At 39.9% G+C, this 20,103-nt stretch overlaps 1 protein-coding gene across 2 annotated transcripts in view; it reads right to left on the reverse strand.

Annotated features, from left to right (window-relative positions):
• The window catches only part of Lon (Lon protease), a 456,188-nt gene that overhangs the window by 327,268 nt on the left and 108,817 nt on the right, over positions 1–20,103 (reverse strand). For both annotated transcript variants that reach the window (XM_067138307.2, XM_067138306.2), the window contains exon 3: positions 5,746–5,924. In XM_067138307.2, coding sequence (XP_066994408.2) covers positions 5,746–5,924 — 179 coding nt within the window. The remainder of the gene's footprint in view (positions 1–5,745; positions 5,925–20,103) is intronic.

The raw sequence follows: 20,103 nt of genomic DNA on the forward strand, positions 1-20,103 counted from the left end.
TTCGTGCCGGAACGAGTGCCCTGGCCAGGTAGAGTCCTTGATCGGTGGTCGGCGAACCGGGTTTGACGAGCACGCTGTCCCATTGTATGGGTTCCTATAAGTGTGCCGTAACCATCACCTCGCTGTTGACTGGTATCACTTCGTCGCTGGCCAACGTTAACCCCGCTACTCAAGGTTGCATCCCTGGGCGTCACAGCATTACCTCTTGTTTGCCGAGCCACAATACACGTCGTCCCACATCGACAGTCAGCTCGTATTTTCGTAGCACATCTATGCCCAGGATGACCTCATCCGTTATGGCAGCGACGAAGGCCCAGACTTGTAGGCGTCGTCGTCCCAGCGTCAGTTGAAGTAGCGCCTCCTTCAAGACAGGGATGGTCCTCCTGAGGCCGTTCGCAGGCTGGGCGGAATTGTTAGGCGGGCAATCATTCCATTGTGGAAATTTATCTCTCATATGCAGTTATCAGACTGTGCCTCTTATAAGGGCTTCTGATAAGTTCACCTGCATACATCCCAGCATCAGTGGGTAGGGTCTGACACATCCCACTCTGATGAGTCTAGTGTCAGACCTAAGATGAAACGCTGGTTAATAGAGCAAACGCCTGAAAAGCCTTACATCTGATATGTTTTTGACATTTTTGACATGCTCTATTGGTGAAAAATATCTAATTCTCTCCATGGGAATTTAGAATTTTCCATTTGGAATTGCTAGGCGGGCAATAATTCCATATCATATGTAAGGCTTTTCAGGCGTTTGCTCTATTGATGAAAAATATCTAATTCCCTCCATGGAAATTTAGAATTTTCCAATAATTCCATTGTAAAGATTCATCTCTTGTATGCAGTTATCAGACTGTGCCTCTTATAAGGGCTTCTGATAAGTTCACCTGCATACACCCCAGCGTCAGTGGGTAGGGTCTGACACATCCCACTCTGATGAGTCTAGTGTCAGACCTAAGACAAAACGCTGGTTAATAGAGCAAATGCCTGAAAAGCCTTACATCTGATATGTTTTTGACAATGGGGTGAAGTCGATCAGGTGGGATGAAGTCGATCATTGTGACATCTCGATGTTTTTTAGTGATGGCATCTGCTGGGTAGATGGAAAATAACAATTGCAACTTCCTTGGAATATGGAAGCTCCATGCTATTTATGTGATATTCTTGGGATGTTATAATGATAACAAGTAAAGTGTGGTTATGTATTCAATAAGTGTCCGTGTTTAGTATAGTTTGAAAAAGGTCGTAAAAAATCTGTCATCCACCAGTACAATTGATAACCTGACCTCATCACTGACTTCATTTGGTAAGCTGATGTGTTGTGTCTTTTCCTGCACTTTGGATTACATCTAATTTTCTCCACATTCGGGCAATTATGTAATATACCTAATGTTTACATTTTGTAGGGTGAAGTTGATCATGGGACAAATATACCAGAAGAAGCCAGGTCCTGCTGGGAAACAAAATTATAATATTAAATATTTGATGAATTCTGTGGAAGAAGTAAAAGATGGGGAAAATGAGCATTAGGAAAGCCTCTGAAGCATACGGTGCACCATACCCTACCCTAAATGGTTGGATCAAAGGTAAACATACAAAGTTTGGAGGACAACCTGCATTGAACACCACAGATGAAAATTATTTTGTGGAAGGTTTAATTAAGTGTTCTGAGTGAGAGTTTCCTCTGAAACGTACTGATGTATGAAATGTAGTCCTGTGTTACTTAAATAGATCAGGCAGAGTAATCAGGAAATTCGAAGACAATAAACCTGGGACAGAATGGTTTATGAATTTCATTAAAAGAAACCCAGTTCTTTCTGAGAGGATGTCACAGAACATAAAGAGAGTAAGAGCAGGTGTCAACAATGACACAGTGAATGAATGAGGATTCTCTATGAGACATACCTCCATGTAATATCAACTACGATGAGACAAATTTCACAGATGATCCTGGTAAATCCAAAGTTATTGCCAAGAGAGTAGTAAAACACGTTGACAGAATTGTAGATTCTTCGAAAACTAGTGTCAGTGTAATGGTAGCAGCTACAGCCAGTGGTATAATATTGCCACCTTATATTGTCTACAAAGCTAAGCACATGAATCCTACTTGGATGGAGGGTAGAATACCCGGAGCTGGTTACAACAGAAACAGTGGTGGTTGGTTCGATTTAAAAATGTTTGAAGACTGGGTAGAAAAGATCTTGATTCCTTACATGAGAAAATTAAAGGGAGCGAAGGCTATTATTGGAGACAATTTGTCAAGCCATTTGTCTCTGAATGTAATTTGTTTGTGCCAAGAGAATGACATTAATTACTTTTATTCTTTTACCAACTAATGCCACTCACATTTGCCAACCCCTTAATGTGGCATTTTTTGTCCGCTGAAAAGGGCATGGAGGAAATGTTTAGAAGACTGGAAGATGAAGGTGTGTTACCCAAGTGTGAATTTCCATGCTCAAGAAGGCATTCTGTGAGGTGGGAGCCCATGACAGCTCAACTATTATTTCTGGTTTCAATGCTTGTGGGATTGTTCCAATAAATCAGGTGGTTTGAAGTCGATCACAATTTAGACCAGGGCCATCCAGCTATTGCGCACCGAGAGCGTGCCCGCGCTCGGGGAGCACTGGGCAGTTAGACTAGCGCTCCTTCCCCTACCACCACTACAGTGTGGCAGCGAGGAGACCTGAGACGGACGATGTTCAGACCGCGCTGACTAGATACGTATAATCGTGTGTCCGTCAGCTTTTGCGGGTTTGTTGACATCATATTGATAAGGCTGTTTTGCCATAACCAATATACCGCATATACAAATCGAAAGGTACTCCGATGTATGGAATATGTAGGAAACGAAATCAAGTGTTAAGTAAAGAATGCAGTAATGCGATTTATTCAAAACTGAAATTTGAACATATCTGAGAGGAAAATTCAACAAAATTTTACCAATATTATACCAATATCCTTAAACAATTACGCGAGTTTCGATCGCTCATCGTTGCACGATGTTTACTATTGGTAAGCTTAAGAACCGAAAAGAAACGCTCACAAATGTACGTTGAGCCGAACATTGACAGAACTTTACATGCATCTTTATATAAAAGGGGGTATTATCCTTGCGGAAAGCCACTATAAAATTCTTCCAAACTTCGTGACATTAGAAAGCAGTCTTTAAGACGAACGTTGCACTGCAGTTCAAGCTACTCTAATTGAAATAGCTGTGGAGCACTGTCTGCACTAAGAGAAAATGTTCGAACAATTACATCTAACACCGCTTGGGGTTCTGATAATTCTGAAAATCTCTTTTCAAACTCTTCTTGTAATTGGCGAATTGCCTGCAAGTACTCATCAAATTCGACACCTTATTTCACTGCTTCAAGTAATGGAAAATGTCCTGTGTTCCTTGCACGCAACTGGTTTTCCCATAAAATCAATTTTCTTTTGAACGCTTGAATTTCTTCCACCAAATCGCAGATATTGTGCTTTTCGCCCTGAAGCGAATTTTTTCTTTTTGCTATTGGCTTTACGTCGCACCGACACAGATATGTCTTATGGCGACGATCAGGAAAAAAAGGGCTAGGACTGGGAAGGAAGCGGCCGTGGCCTTAATTAAGGTGTGAAAATAGGAAACCACGGAAAACCATCTTCAGGGCTGCCGAGAGAGGGGTTCGAACCTACTATCTCCCGAATACTGGATACTGGTCGCATTTAAGAGATTGCAGCTATCGAGCTCGGTAAGCGAAGTGTTCAAGATGGGCAGTAAAGTCACTTAAAAAGACCCAGTCCACCACCCACTTAGGATTACGCAAAATAATTTCGGGCCGCCCTTTTGCGTCATAAAAGGTATCTGTTGCATTCCGCAAGCAAAAAACTCGATGAAGCACCTTCGTCTTGCTCAGCCATCTTACTTCTACATGGCACGGGATATCCGGATACTTCACTTCGAAGTCATCCAAGAAATCTTCGATTTTTTTTTTTGCTTTACGTCGCACAGACACAGGTAGGTCTTATGGCGACGATGGGACAAAAAAGGCCCAGGAATGGGAAGGAAGCGGCCGTGGCCTTAATTAAGGTACTAATTAAGGTTCAGCCACAGCATTTGCCCGGTGTGAAAACGGGAAACCATGGAAAACCATTTTCAGGGCTGCCAACAGTGGGGTTCGAACCCACTATCTCCCGAATGCCATCTCACAGTTGCGCGCCCCTAACTGCACGGCCAACTCGCCCGGTAATCTTTGAATTGACGGTGCGTGAGTCCATAGGATCGAAGAAAATTTACCACTCGCACAACTGTTCCGATTACGCCTTTAAGCTTGGCGACTTTTGGACAGATTGCTTCCTGATGTATAAAGCACTGGATCGCCGCCATTAGGGTAGTACCGCTCTCGGTCATTTTTAATTTTACATAGCTGAGGGACCCCGTTCGTAGACTACGTAATGCAGGAGCTCCATCCGTCGTTACACTCGTGAACCGCTCCCATTTTAATCCCACTGACTCTGCTTTGAAAATATCGAAACCGGTATTGGTGTCTTTGAGAGCTACCAAGTCTAGGAAATCCTCGGTGACCCGAATATCGTCATCTACCCTTCGAATGAAAGTAACGAGCTGAACTGTGTCCGCAATGTCGGTTGATTCATCGAGGGCGATGGAAAAGGATACAAAATTTGCTGCCTTCTCCATTAATTGTTGTTCCATATCAACGGCCATATTGTCTATTCTGCGAGCCACAGTGTGAGGAGAAAGAGATATTTTGTGAAATTTCTCAAATAGCTCCATAAGACAAATACATGCCGCCGCGTCCATTAGGCACTCCTTGATTACATTCCCTTCCGCGAAGGGTTTCCCAGCTTTGGCAATTTGCGACGAACATTTGTAGCTTGTTCGTAAAGTGGGTCCACCAACCTCACTCTCCTCAATCTCCTTTCAGACAAAAATACGCTTCCTTCGCACTCCTAGCCCTTTCCTGTCCCATCGTCGCCATATGACCTATCTGTGTCGATGTAACGCGAAGCAATTTGTAAAACTTTTGTGTTCTTCAGATAATTCAATCATTTATTCATTCCCGTTTGTAAACAAGCATTTAAAAATTAAAACAATAATACAGAACAGTGCTGCTTGAAATTTTCTTTCAATCCTTCATACTTCGATTGGCGACTGGCGTCTGTCAAATCACCGTAATCATCCCTGTGGTTGGCACAGTAGTGTCGTTACAAATTGTTTTTTTAAACACATAAAATCTCAGTGGCACACTAAAAAATCGGCTGCTCTCTTCGGCCCGGCGGGCAGACCGTTCGCTCAGCTAGTCAAGCTCCTCCCACCACTACTGAAACTACCTTCCCTCAAAGCGCTCGGAGCACTGGCTTGGAGCGCGGCCAGAGCGCTAGCGCTCGGGAAGCGCTGTTTGGATGGCCCTGATTTAGACAGTAATAACTTCATAATTTATTGAGATTGTCATGTTGTTAAGCAACCTTTAGAAAGATTAAGATTTATTACATATATGTACATTTTTTCAGAACTGTTTTCCTATATTTTCATCCTGTAATATGCCAAAAAATATTTATTTTGATCAACTACACCCCATTGTACAGTACTCTCAATTATTCAGTAATGCGCCTGGTGATTACGACACTAGCTGTATCGTGTAACACTTACAAGCTGAATAAACAGTTCAGTTTTAACGAACAGTTAAGACATTACAAAGTAGCTCCAGAAAATAAAATGAAACACTGTTAATAAAATTAGTCATGTACCTCCAGGAGCTGCTGCTGCATCCTCATCCTCTTCAGTGATCTGCTTTACAATACGAATACGCCTATGAGCCATAACAACAAGACGGAGCCTATCTCCCAGATCTTGCATCTCATGGATTTGTGCAAAGCTTCCAACTGAATAAACTTCTGATAAGTCTTTAATAATATCAGATTCGTTCCTGAAAGAATAATGTAAGTTGATACTAATGCTGAATGTTTCACTCAAACAATGACATCAACAAACACACAAATAAACACTATTTTATAAACTCAACTTATTTGAATGAAACCTCAGAAGCACAAACAGAAAATTAAGTCTTATATGATGCCATGCCTAGCCAAGAGTTAAAGGCATCCTCGTTTCACCTAGAATGGCATGGGGTCATTCCCTGTCTAGAAGTTGGAAAATTTAAAAATGATAGTTCCTCCTCTAGCAAAATACATGGCCTTACGGTACACAAAAAATGAGGTCCAGGTTCATCCTGCAGGTGTAAAGAATGTCATGCAGAGTTAACCACTCTATCCCACTTAGTGTCAAAGTTATGGAAAGAAGAAACCTTCACTTTCAACTCCTCGAAGGATCTTCATGACCTGTATGGAAATGACTCTTTTTATGTCTTGTTCATTGTAGTTCGACTGTTACACAGACGTGGGTTTAACAATGGGAATTTGGACATAAGTCCAATGAAGAAGGCAGGGCAAATTATGCACAGAAATTGGTAGAAAATATTGCTGGTGGAACAGTTACTGCAAATTTTTAGAGTATTGTAGTAAGATTACGTGAAGGTTAAGCTACTGCTTTCTCACATATCCCAGGTTTATATTTGAGGGCATAGGGTTGCGAGTTGTAGAGGTGACAGGGCATCAAAAATGCACTATAACGTGAGGTAGTACCAATATGGTAGGGCAATATTGATCATACTGCCTTCTTTGTGAACCCTGAGCCTTCCTATGAAACTCCAACAAAAAAGAAGCCACTATGTGGCTTACAAAGAAAGGGAACTCTAAAGACTAGCTAAGTGAGTGCAAACAGTATTTGTAACTGTTGTCTAGAGTTCCAGACAGGGTTGTAATGAAGTGAAGAACTTTTCTGATTTTGTACATTGTTGAAAACTTTGGTTACAGAACACAAAATTCTGAACACAGATGGTAAGTAGATATGCAATATTTTCCCTTGTAATTCGGTACTATACGTGCTTCCACACAAGTTTCTAGGTTGTACGGTACTGAAGTTACAGCTTTTTATATAAGAAGTTTTCTTGTTACCAGGTAATACCAATCATTTGAGAAAGGATGTGAAGTGGAACCTGAAGGATGGTGTAGGTACAATCCTATCCTTCTAAAAAATGCCCTAAAATCTGTCCTGCAAGAAAAATGAGCATACAGAAAGCTTTTGAACAGTTTGCTGTCCATTACACAACCCTTAATGAAAAATTAAAGAATAGATGTCAATAAAGAGCAGATGCACCTACAGTGTTAACAGGGTGGGGAGAAATCCACATGTTGAAGGGATGATGCTATGTCAGGTGAGGATTTCTGCTGAGAGGTAACTGTATGTATAATATCATAGAGTATTATCTACTCCACACAGGGATGGTAAAGAACAGATTCACAGATAACTGCCGTGAACTAGAGTGGATTCATAGATTTCTGAAAAGAAATGATGAACTCACGGTGAGGATAAGGGAGAACACCTTAAGAGCCAAGGCAACTGTTATACCATGACAGAATATTTCCATAACCTAGAAAGTATCTTGGAAGGAGTTTCTTACTCAAACATTGTCAACTATGATGAAACAAATTTCTGTGATGATCCAGGACAATCAAAGGTGGTTGTGAAACATGGCATTAAACATTCCAAGAGGATTTTAGATAAAGCTAAAACAAGTATCAGCATTATGATGGTCACGGCTGCAGAAGGAACAGTTTTACCTCCATTCAGTATCTACAAAAGCAAGCACTTTTATGATACATAAACACAAAGAGGAATCAATGGAGCTAGTTACATCCGAAACTTGAGTGGGTGGTTTGAGGCATGGTTCAACAAAATTTTGTTGCCTTATACAAAGCCATTACAAGGGTCCAAAGTCATGATTAGTGATAACCAGTCATCTGTTACTTCATGCCATAAGAGCTCCAGGATACCAGATTTGTGTTGTTGACTTCAAACAATACACACCTTTGCCAGCCTCTTGATGTGACATTGTTTCATAAATTTGGCTTGGCAAAGTGTTTTGGATGAGTGGAAGAAAGCCAACTGGGAAGTTGTACACAATATGCAATACATTGCACCGAGCTAGGAGTGGGAAGGAAGTGACCGTGGCCTTAATTAAGGTACAGCACCAAAGTGTTCTTGATGTGAAAATGGGAAACCACGGAAAACCATACCTAGGGCTGCCGACAGTAGAGTTCAAACCCACTATCTCCCTAATGCAAGCTGATAGCAACGAGACCTAAACAGTGCTGCCACTTACTGTCACGTCAAAAGTTTCCCAAATTTCTGAGAAAAAATACATTTGAGAAGATGTGTGAACTAAGCAGCCAATGAGTACTGTACTACATCCCATACAATAACAAAGTTGATAACAATAGCAACTGAGAATGATCGTTGACTGCATAGTTTGTTGATCATCTAGAGTAAGCCTACGTTGGGGAGGCAAGTACAAGCACACCAGTTCACAGTGCAAAGCACTTGACTGTTGCTTCTGGCAAAGGGATTGTGGTGAAAGATTTGATCAATAATGGGAAGACAAAAATACCTCAGAAGAAGAGCCAAATTGGTCAGAAAGAGACTAAGTTCCAAGGTGAGTGAAGCGTGTAACTCCACTTCCAATGAAGACTCTAGCTTCAGATGAGAAAGAAAGGGAAGATAAGTTTTCTGTGAATTACTTCTTGTTGCTTTTCAATGAAGAGAAGGATGAAGCGCTTCATTGGTCACATAATAAAAATCAGTCCAGGCCTCTATGAGGCCAATTTTTTTGATGAAGAGGATCCTCAATGACAACTTTTCTTTCTTCCAGATAATTTGGTCATTATGGAAATAGAAAAGGACAAAATTGCAAGAAAATTGAAACCATCATACTGCACACAAGGAAAATTTACATTCTCTACAATTTCCCTTCACTGATTTAAGAACCTTAATATTCTATCATTTCTTTGCAACTGGACATAACAGTCTTAGGTAGCTAGAAAAAACACTGTGCTAAATGATTCTAATCTTGTTTGAAATTCTGTCATTTTAATTGTAACTAGTTATTTCAGTAGAAAACTGATCACTTGTTGCTTTTTAGGTTAATATATTAATACAGTAAATACATATTTTTAACCCTCTCCCACACAAAGCGTACTAATGCATACCAAGGAAGCTGAGAGCCTCCCGCCCACTGAGTTGTAAAGCGTACTTATAGTCGCATTTGTAACCCACCTGTCACTACCTTCTGTATTTTGTTTTACACCCACACACATTTTAAAAGAAGGAAACTAACATCTATGGTCTCTACTCACCTATCTGCCAATAGGTGGCTTATGAATGTGACTGGAAGTACAAGCATACTTTACTACGCTATGTGCAGGAGGAAAGTGAAATTTTATGGAGTAACACTGATCACCGGTATTGTTCATTCCCTTCAAAGTAAAAATAACTGCTTAACATCATTATTACATCAAATAAATGCTAAAGAGTCATACATCTTACGTATTAAATTTCATAGCAAAATTTCAACAACCTACGAAAAACCTGACTAAAAACTTCAAAAATGATCAGTATTACCCCATTTTATGGTACGTGAAATTGTGCCTGCAATTACAGTGCAGGAGCTCAGCAGAAGGTTCATGGTAATGTGTGGAATAGAGCATGTAGCACACAGAAAACCTGTTAGAAGGAGCAACTGGTCTGTTCATTTTGAGTGGTACCCCAATGTGGAAGGGATCTCTCTTCCCTGCTTGGCCAAGATACTAACATTTTCAGGGTGAAAGCACTTCCCTCTGTGAATTAATGCCAGAGCATCCAACCCCTGATCCCAAGCCCAAGATAGTCAGTTCAAATCCAGAAGAGGTAGTAGGAATTTTGTTATACACTGTATTACACGTGTCTAGCTTTTACACTGTAATTATTAAAGCAAGCAAGCCCTTAAAAATCTCTGGTGACACCAGAGTGCTGCCAACTCCTACCAGATCATCGCCCAACCTGATCAGAAAGTAATTTGCATGTAGCTTGGCTCGACCCAAACCTGTTTTCAATCCTTTGCGGGTTGGGTCGGACCATAAATCAGATGGGCTGGACTGGATCTTATTAATCTGCGTTATGGGTAAGTTTTAGATGTGCCCGACATTACATTTGAAAATGTGGCACTTGAGTATTCAACCTTTTACAGCTGGAGCAATAATTGATGAGATGGCAAATAAAATACATAATTTCTTAGATCACACCCTTAAAAAATATGGATTCAGAAAATACACCGAACATAATGAACGGGTAACATATTTTGAAGTAACATAATGCTTCAAAGACCACCAGTATCCACAATCAAAATTTAAACATGATTTCAGTACTCACTATGAGTATGTGAGTGACTATGGGCAAATTAAATAAATACTCTAAACTTTGATATTATACCTATACTACATATTTAGTAGTTTCAGTATTTTCATTAAAATATGTTTCAGCTTTACATATAGATTCATACTTCTTCAGCATATGCAAATAGTATTTATGGAATATTCTTTTCAATTACTTTATGATTTCTATGAATGAAACTGAACTCTATCCAGGAAGCAACTAGAAACAAAAATTGCCGAGCCTGTAAGACTGAATTTCAAGGAAAACGGGGAAAACTATTTCCATATGAACAAATTTTATTGGAATGTAAGTAATGCTTTCTAACAATAATTTACTATCATTAGATGTGATTATGCTAATTTCAGACTTGCTTTTTCAGAAAAACTAACAATATTTGAGATTTAATTTGAAATTGCAAAAGTTGTTTTAAAGGTTTTTGAAAGTAAGAGGCAGCAATTCCAAACATAAAAATGTTACAAAAAGGGGGATATTAAAACCGTACAAAATTATGCAGCAAATGAAAACCACACAAAGTATGTACCTACCATACCACATAAATTAACATTATTTTATAAAGAATGGCATCCATAAGTAGTATCAATTTACAATACTGTACAGGTGCAACAAAATCCAGACTTTTTGAATTCATACAGTTTTTATAAAACATTGTTGCATTCTCTTCTTCTTCTTCTTCTTCTTGGATATTACTTGAATTTATGATCTCAATTTGTGACGTTCTCAAGGAAAACATAGGTACCTTAAGTCTGAAAATTGCATCTTTGGTTCATTTCTGATAGTAGATACAACTGCAATCATTTTCATGGAAACCAGAAGTCTCTAGCATAAAATGATCACTTTATGTAAATTTGAAGTTTTAAGACAGATTTTATTGAGTGTTGAGAAAATCGATTGGAAAATGGGGTTTAGTACTCCCATAATATATTAAGGATTTAAGGAAATCTGGCTGTTTTACTAGATAAAGGAATATCATCTTTGTGTATTAAAATAACTTTCATGAATTGTCAAAATTGTGCTTTCTGCATACATAATTATGTATCTGATAATAGCCAGGGTCATTCCTACCATATGTGTTATTTTCAAGATATTAGTGGGGACAGGTTCCGATTTTATTCAGCCAGGTGTTGTGACGAGTTCAAGTCGTCATCTTGTTTTGTTTTATTTTTATTATACCAATATAGTTGGTCCGTTATCGGACATTGTAAATGTTCCAGCTAACTCATTTCTGGTTGCCAGCGTTTCGCCCCAGGGTGCTAAGTTGGGCTCATCAGTTGGTAAATAGCACACCTACCAAGACGCATGGCTAGTGCATACAGTGGAGGCCACTGCGTAGGCTACTTTGAGCCACCGGCAGTGCCAATGCACTATGAGAGACCGTCTCATTTTCAAAAATTGATGCCTGCCTGGCCATCAGATGATAAAGATTTTTATTTTCACCCTCTGCAGTAAAGTGCACGCGAGATCATGTGATATGCTTATCATGGCAAGAATAAATTTGTGTCTATTCAGCATGTGCAATGTGGAACATTCTCTGAATCAAGGGAACCAATTATGGGAAGCAATTGTGTAGTAAAAACACGAATTGTAATGTTTCTAAAACCCACGCTTCCAACCTCAAGGATATTTTATCCTAGTGAAACCGTCTAAAACTTCTCTTTTATACCAGACATTCTTGAAATATTCATCGCAGAGAACCAAGTTAAGTTTTGCTTGAGACGTGAAATATTTACTCTAGTCTGGCTCTAACTTATCGTAATTCTCATCTGTCAGTTTCAGTTTCAGCTTATACTCACTTCATTCGAAAAAGGACTTCAGACCCAGAATCAAATAACAGAACCAGTTTTACAATGCCATTTATAATTCCAAGAGGATCACTTCAGTCAACATGGGATTCATCACCAACTACAAACATGTAAGCATCGCCAGTATCAAAAGAAGGACATGAAGAGCAAAGAACAGATGGGAATAAAGTTTCATCGCTAAATATGTGTACACTTTTGTAAATATTATCTATCCATCTATTTAGAAAATTTAATTATCTTCTTTAGTAGAATTGTAGTTCTATTAGTTATAGCAGTTTGGAAATATTTTCTTATTTAATTCTTACTCAGTTACAAGTAGATTTGAGAGTGTATTGGGTTTTGTTAGACTAGAATTACAGTAGTTTGTCTTCTGGAATGTTACCACCGCAGTGTAATCTCTGAAAATAAGACAATTTATTACCCTCCCAGATAAATGAGAATTTAAAGAATCATTTCTGAATTTCACATCTGCAAAAAGCCTCATCTCCGATTCCACTTCCTTACACATATCATTGATATGTATAAGAAAAAATTTAGGACCAATAACACAGCCTTGAGGAATTCCCCTCTTAATCATTACAGGGGCAGATAAAGCTTCGCCACTAATTCTCTGAGTTCTATTTTTTAGAAACATAGCCACCCATTGTCACTCTTTGTCAAGTCCTATTGCACTCAGTTTTGCCAGTAGTCTCCCATCTACCCTAGCAAATGCCTTAGATAGGTCAATCGCGATACAGTCCATTTGAACTCCGGAATCCAGGATATCTGCTATATCTAGCTGGAATCCTACAAGTTGAGCTTCGGTAGAATAACCTTTCCTAAACCCAAACTGCCCTCTATCAAACCAATTATTAAATTTGCAAACATGTCTAATATAATCAGAAATAATGCTTTCCCAAAGATTACATGCAATGCATATCAAACTGACTGGCCTGTAATTTTCAGCTTTATGTCTATCACCCTTTCCTTTATACACAGGGGCTACTATAGCAACTCTCCATTCATTTGGTATAGCTCCTTCATGCGAACAATAATCAGATAATTACTTCAGATATGGTACTATATCCCAACCCACTGTCTTTAGTATATCCCCAGAAATCTTATCAATTCCAGCCGCATTTCTAGTTTTCAATTTTTGTATCTTATTGTAAATGTCATTGTTATCATATGTAAATTTTAATACTTCTTTAGCATTAGTCTCCTCCTCTATCTGGACATTATCCTTGTAACCAACAATCTTTACATACTGCTGACTGAATACTTCTGCTTTTTGAAGATGCTCCAATACATACTCCCCTTGTTCACTAATCATTCCTGGAATGTCCTCCTTGGAACCTGTTTCTGCCTTAAAATACCTATACACATTCTTCCATTTTTCAATAAAATTTGTATGATTGCCAGTTATGCTTGCCATCATGTTATCCTCAGCTGCCTTCTTTGCTAGATTCAATTTCCTAGTACCTTCAATTTCTCCTTACTTCCACAGCCATTTCTAACTCTATTTCTCTCCAACCTGCACCTCCTCCTTAGTCTCTTTACTTCTCTGTTATAATATAGTGAATCTTTACCATTCCTTACCATCTTTAAAGGTACAAACCTATTTTCACATTTGACAACAATTGCTTTAAACCCATCCCAGAGTTTGTTTACATTTTTATTTATCGTTTTCCACCGATAATTACTTTTTTTTAAACTCCCTCATGCCTATTTCATCAGCCTTATGGTACTGCCTAATAGTACTAATTTAATTACCTTCCATTCTATCACATTTCTTTTTAACTACCACAAAAACAGCTTTGTGATTACTCTAATGTTATTTGCTTTAGGTCCCACTAACTGCTCTTTTACGGTTTTCGGAGACGCCGAGGTGCCGGATTTCATTCCACAGGAGATCTTTTACGTGCCAGTAAATCTACCGACACAAGGCTGACGTATTTGAGCACCTTCAAATACCACCGGACTGAGCGAGGATCGAACCCGCCAAGTTGGGGTCAGAAGGCCAGCGCCTCAACCGTCTGAGCCACTCAGCCCGGCTTTTGTGATTATTAACCCTTTCCACTCGAATTATTTGTAAGTCCTGATTTCTCCCTACTCATATTTATTTCTGTCAGCATTCTTCATTTTTTTAAACCTTGTATTAAGTACTGGTTTTAACAATATATACAGGAAGGAACTACAAAATTAATTAATTTATGGTATTTACAATGCACAAAATAATGTTTTTCACTATAACGGTATGCCTTGAGTGTGTGGATGCGTTCAAAGCAAATGCCTGGATGGAGCCCTGGTTGCTTCTCACAGGTTTTACAGAAGTGGACTGTCTCTCTCCTCCCTCCAACAACTTTCCTGTCATTGCAAACCTTGCAATCTTTAGTTTTTCCTTCAGGATGGGGGTACAGCAAGTGTAGCTTGCCATTCAGCCTCACTTCTTCATCCGTTGAGGAAGGTCTTCCCCTTTTCCTGCTCTGTGTATTCCGCACATTTCCTACAAGTTGTCTTACCAAGTTTTTCCTGAACTTCAGATGGGTGATTCCATTGTTACCTTCTTTGAAGAGTAGGAAGGCATTCACTATTGTGATCTCCAGAAGCCAGAAGAACATTTTTCTCCACCACTTCACTGATTTACGTGTGAATGGGTATGAGCTAGCATAGTGGTCAGAAAGATCAACGCCCCCCATGTATTGATTATAAGCACATACGACTGTAGGTTTCTCTACAATTTCCTCGGCACCTTGACGTCTTTTTCTTTGTACAGGCTGAGTGGAATCGCCATAGAAAGTAGACAGCATAGCAATAATTCGCTTGTCCTTCCAAAACAAGCAAGAAGTGTTATCTGTTCGGAGTGCAATAATGTCATGTTGTTTCATTCTCTTTGTTGCGGCTTTTCCCACTTGTAATGGCAGACCTCTCCTATTTACCATTACAGTGCCTGTAATATGGACCTTTAGTTTCAGTAGCTCAGCAGCAAGGTCGTAACTGGTATAGAACCGGTCCGTAAAGACATGAAACCCAGTTTCGTTGGTGGCTTGCAAAACTTTTGTAACCAAATGAATAACTATCCTGCAAGTGAAGGGTAAATCTTGCCTAACAAGTGATTGTGTGGTTATTGAACCATAATATGGTTCAATAGCACATACGTATCTGGTGCTCGAGTCTGACAGTACATAAATACGGAGTCCCCACTTTGTTGGTTTCTGCTTATTGTAACACTTGAACACGACACGACACGACCCTTGAAACCTACAGTGCTTTCATCAACACTCAGATTCTTTCCTGGAATGAAGTGTTCCCTGAATTTTGTGTCCAGGTACGACACTATATTTCTGACCTTCGAACCTCTAGATTGTGGGCCTGCCCTATCAACATCAGGGGAAGAAAGATGGAGATTCCAGAATATCTGTAGAAATCTGTCTCGAGAGAACACATCTTTGTAGAACACCTGCTTATCCAACCAGTCTTCACTAAAATAATCCTGCATTTCTGCCTTACTGTTCATCCCCATGTTGATAATTACACCAATAAATGCCTTCAGCTCTTCTAAAGTCACAGCTTTCCAAGAAAACCAGATAGATCTCTTCTGAAGTGGCGTATTTTGCTGTATTTTCATTTCGGCAAATTTGTTCGTCTCATGGACAATAGAGGTTAGCAACTGATCAGTAAAAAAATAGCTGCCAGTACTCTAGTTCTATTTTAGGTCTATTGCCACTCATTATGAATCCACTCACTAACCTGAAAGGAAATTTGGGTAATCCTGCATCACCAGTTCTCCACGATCTCCAAGGTATATTTGAAGTCAGCACTGTATGACTGGGACCGGGACGAGTCATAATACTACCGCCTCCTCTATGATTTCTTGCGACACTGATATCGATATCATCACTTGAATCACTAATGGATATATCACTTTCATCGCCAGATTCAAAATTTTCGTCACTTTCATGGTCACTATCAACAAAATCAGCCAAAATAGAAGCAAGAATCTCAGCTTCGGTCAGACTGTGCGCCGCCATGTTGCTTCACGCGACTGCTTTCCATTGTCAAGGAAACAGCAATTTTGCCGAGCAAAGAGAAACTAAAACACTCTTATTTTGTTTCTTTCGGTTTCCGGAAGGGACCAGCACTTACGAAACGAAGTACAAAAGTCCTGGCTTGCCAGGTAACCTAGCAATGAGCGGCGAAACATTGTGTCGACTCAGGGTCGACACACGAGCTATAACGCTAAGTGACGGCTGTCGACCTCAGGTCGACACACGAGCGGAAAGGGTTAATACCATCTATTACTTCGGTTCCTCTATAGAGCTCATCCGGTTTTACCAGCACCACATCCAGAATATTCTTCCCTCTAGTTGGTTCCATCACTTTCTGAATCAGCTGCCCTTCCCATATTAACTTATTTGCCATTTGTTGGTCATGCTTCCTGTTGTTCGCATTACCTTCTTAATTGACATTTGGTAAATTGAGATCACCCAATACAATCACGTTCCTTTCTTTATCGTTTCCAACATAGATGATTATCTTAAAAAATAATTCTGAATCAGCTTCACCGCTACCCTTTTCTGGTTTGTACACTCCAAAGACTTCAAGTTGCTTATTATCTTTAGAGATGAGTCTTACAACTACAATTTCATTTTGTAGCTTACAAATTCTTCTTTCACCAGAATGAATACTCCTCCTCCTACCATTCCTATCCTACCTCTAAGATACACACTCCAGTTCCGTGAGAAAATTTTTGCAACCATTAAATCATTTCTCAGCCTTGATTCAACTCCTATTACAATATCTGGTATGTATATATCTATCAAATTACTAAATTATATTCCTTTCTTTACAATACTTCTACACTTCAACACTAACATTTTTATGTCATCCCTACTTGACTTTCAGATCTTTGTACCCTTATCACTGCTCCCTAGACCACCCCGTTTTGCTGAATGTACATCCCTATTACCCTTCCAAACAAATTTCGTAACTTATACGTACACTGCGGTTTAAGTGAAGGCCATCTGAGCGCAGATCCCTATCTCCTACCCACCCATTAGGAGCTAGAAATTTCACTCCCAGTTTCCCACAAACCCACTCCATAGTCTCATTTAAATCCCCAATCACCCTCCAGTCAGTATACCTCCTACACCGTATTCCACTGATAACAATCTCCCCTTCCTACTGACACCTGTCTTCTAAGATTATTTTTTGCTAGGGGCTTTACGTCGCGTCGACACATAGTTCTTATGGCGACGATGCGATAGGAAAGGCCTAGGAGTTGGAGGGAAGCGGCCGTGGCCTTAATTAGGGTACAGCCCCAGCATTTGCCTGGTGTGAAAATGGGAAACCACGGAAAACCATTTTCAGGGCTGCCGATAGTGGGATTCGAACCTACTATCTCCCGGATGCAAGCTCACAGCCGCGCGCCTCTACGCGCACGGCCAACTCGCCCGGTCTAAGATTATTAGTCCCTACATGAAACACTAACACATGCACATCGTCGCTATCTTCCACCCTTTCAACCTGCTGAGACAGCTGTTCAATTTTCATTCCCAGATAATATTATACCTTATTACCAGTCCTCCTTGAAATATCACCACTCCATTGAGACACCCATGATAATGTCACATGAATATTTTATGATGAAATCACTTTCCTGCCCTGATTTAACTATATGAATATAATCAGGTGCTGCTTCCTTGTTCCTTTTTATGATATTTTATATCCGTGATTTCACTGTTTCTTCGAATTCTGCAAGCTTCCACTCTAGATTCCCTATTTTCAAGTCTCTCGCCTTGATTGCTTCCCTGATATTTTCCATAGTCACATAGTTTACAAAACCAAAGGTTGTCCGGACAATCTTCTTTCTTAACCTTAACACGGCCAAAGCGGAACCACTTTAAGCACATCACATACTAGATTCCATTCTTTAAGTTCTTGCTATATGTTGAACACTTAATTGCTGTCACTTCTGTGGGGGCCTAAACATCACACTCCACTGCAGGTCCTGGGTTCAACTCAACACCACCAATAACCAACAAGGCCATTATAACAACTGCCAGGATCCACAAGTTACCAGGTCCGAAAAGACCGCACTGTCGTGGGCATATGTCTAACTTCAAATTTACTCATTCGGAACAAATATTTCTGATTCCCTATGTGTTGCGAACGACGAAACAACATATCGGCCGCACATAACAAAGTTCAGTTCCATAGGCGCACAAATACAATTTTGAAACAAATCAAATGGAGGACCAGACTGCCCCAAACGAGCAGACACAAACATCACTCACAAGGTGATTCAAACATTTATTACACATGAATAAAACACTGCATATTTACACATTATGTACAACAAATTCGGAGGTACACCAAAACACGTGTACTGCTGCCGGTCGCCATGTTCAGTGTCTGTGTATAAAACAAAAACGCAGCAGCACATTGCCAACTGTTACAAAATGAAATGCGGCAGACGAGTACCAACACAAAAGCCGCAACATACTCCCCCCTTTGAGGGATCTCAACAGTCAAAATCAAAGTCAAGTGTTCATGTTCATCACAGACAAATGAATAACAAAAGAAAACTCAGATAAACATATACAAATATACAACTATACAACATCCTTGGGCAATGGACACAATTTCACTATGGCACGGCGCAAAAGACCAGTTTTAGTCTTAACACTGACCACACGAGTAATATTGTCACAACCAGGATGGAGCTCCTGGATTATACCAGTCTTCCAAACCAGAGGAGGAAGGTTATCCTCCCTTAGAAGCACTAAATCTCCCACAGTTGGAGTCCATTTTCCTACAGAAGACCATTTACGTCTTTGTTGAAGTGATTGTATGTATTCCTTTGACCACCTCTGCCAAAAATCGTGATACAGCTGTTGCACCAAATTCCATTTAGTTAGACAGGAGCGGGAGCTGTTGGATATGTCTGGAGAGGGGATAGAGGTCAATCGTCTCCCTACTAGAAAATGTCCAGGTGTCAAATAGCATTGATCATTGGGGTCGTCAGTCATTGAACAGAGAGGTCTCGAGTTCAACACAGACTCAATTTGATACAAAAGAGTACTCAGCTCTTCAAAATTAAGAATGCATTTTCCTAGGGTCCGCTTTAAAAGTGATTTTGTGGACTTTATTCCAGCTTCCCAAAGCCCACCGAAATGAGGACTGGAGGGTGGAATAAACTTCCAATTCACATTCAAATTAGATGAATATTCTTCTATTTCAGTAGAGCTATCCTTAATAAATCTTAATAACTCATTGTTGGCTCCAACAAAATTTGTGCCATTATCACTCAAGATGAGATTTGGAAATCCTCTACGCGCCGTGAATCTTCTAAATGTGGCGAGGAAGTCCTGAGTCGTTAGACTCTTCACAGTTTCAAGATGTATTGCCTTAGTGACAAGACAAACAAAGAGAGCAATGTACGCTTTAAACTTTATCTTACTCCTCGGGTTATCACCTTTTATGATGACTGGGCCACCATAACCAAGACCAACCTTAACAAAGGGTAACGATGGTTCAACTCTATACGAGGGTAACTGACCCATTATGTGAGTCGTGAGTGGAGGTTTGCTCCTGAAGCACTTGTAACATGAATGGATCACACCACGAACAACTGTCTTCCCACGTGGAATCCAAAATCTGTTACGCAAGGAAAACAATACAGCCTGAGGGCCAGAATGCAATAGCATCTCATGTTCATGTTTAACAATCAGTTTAGTAACAAAGTGTTTCGGAGGAAGAATGATGGGGTGTTTTTCATTGTATTCCAACTGAGAATTCATGAGTCGACCACCAACTCTCAACAACCCGTAATCATCGAGGAATGGATTCAAAGTTTTCAATGAGCTCGAAGAGGCAACTACATTATTAGACCTCAAGTCATGAAGTTCCTTTCCATACTCACTAGCTTGCATCAGACTTATTATTTTCATTTCACTAATCCTCAATTCTTCAGGGGTGAGTGGACCAATGACATGAGCA

The sequence above is a fragment of the Anabrus simplex genome, chromosome 1, assembly GCF_040414725.1.
Source record: "Anabrus simplex isolate iqAnaSimp1 chromosome 1, ASM4041472v1, whole genome shotgun sequence".
NCBI classification, from domain to species: Eukaryota; Metazoa; Arthropoda; class Insecta; order Orthoptera; family Tettigoniidae; genus Anabrus; species Anabrus simplex.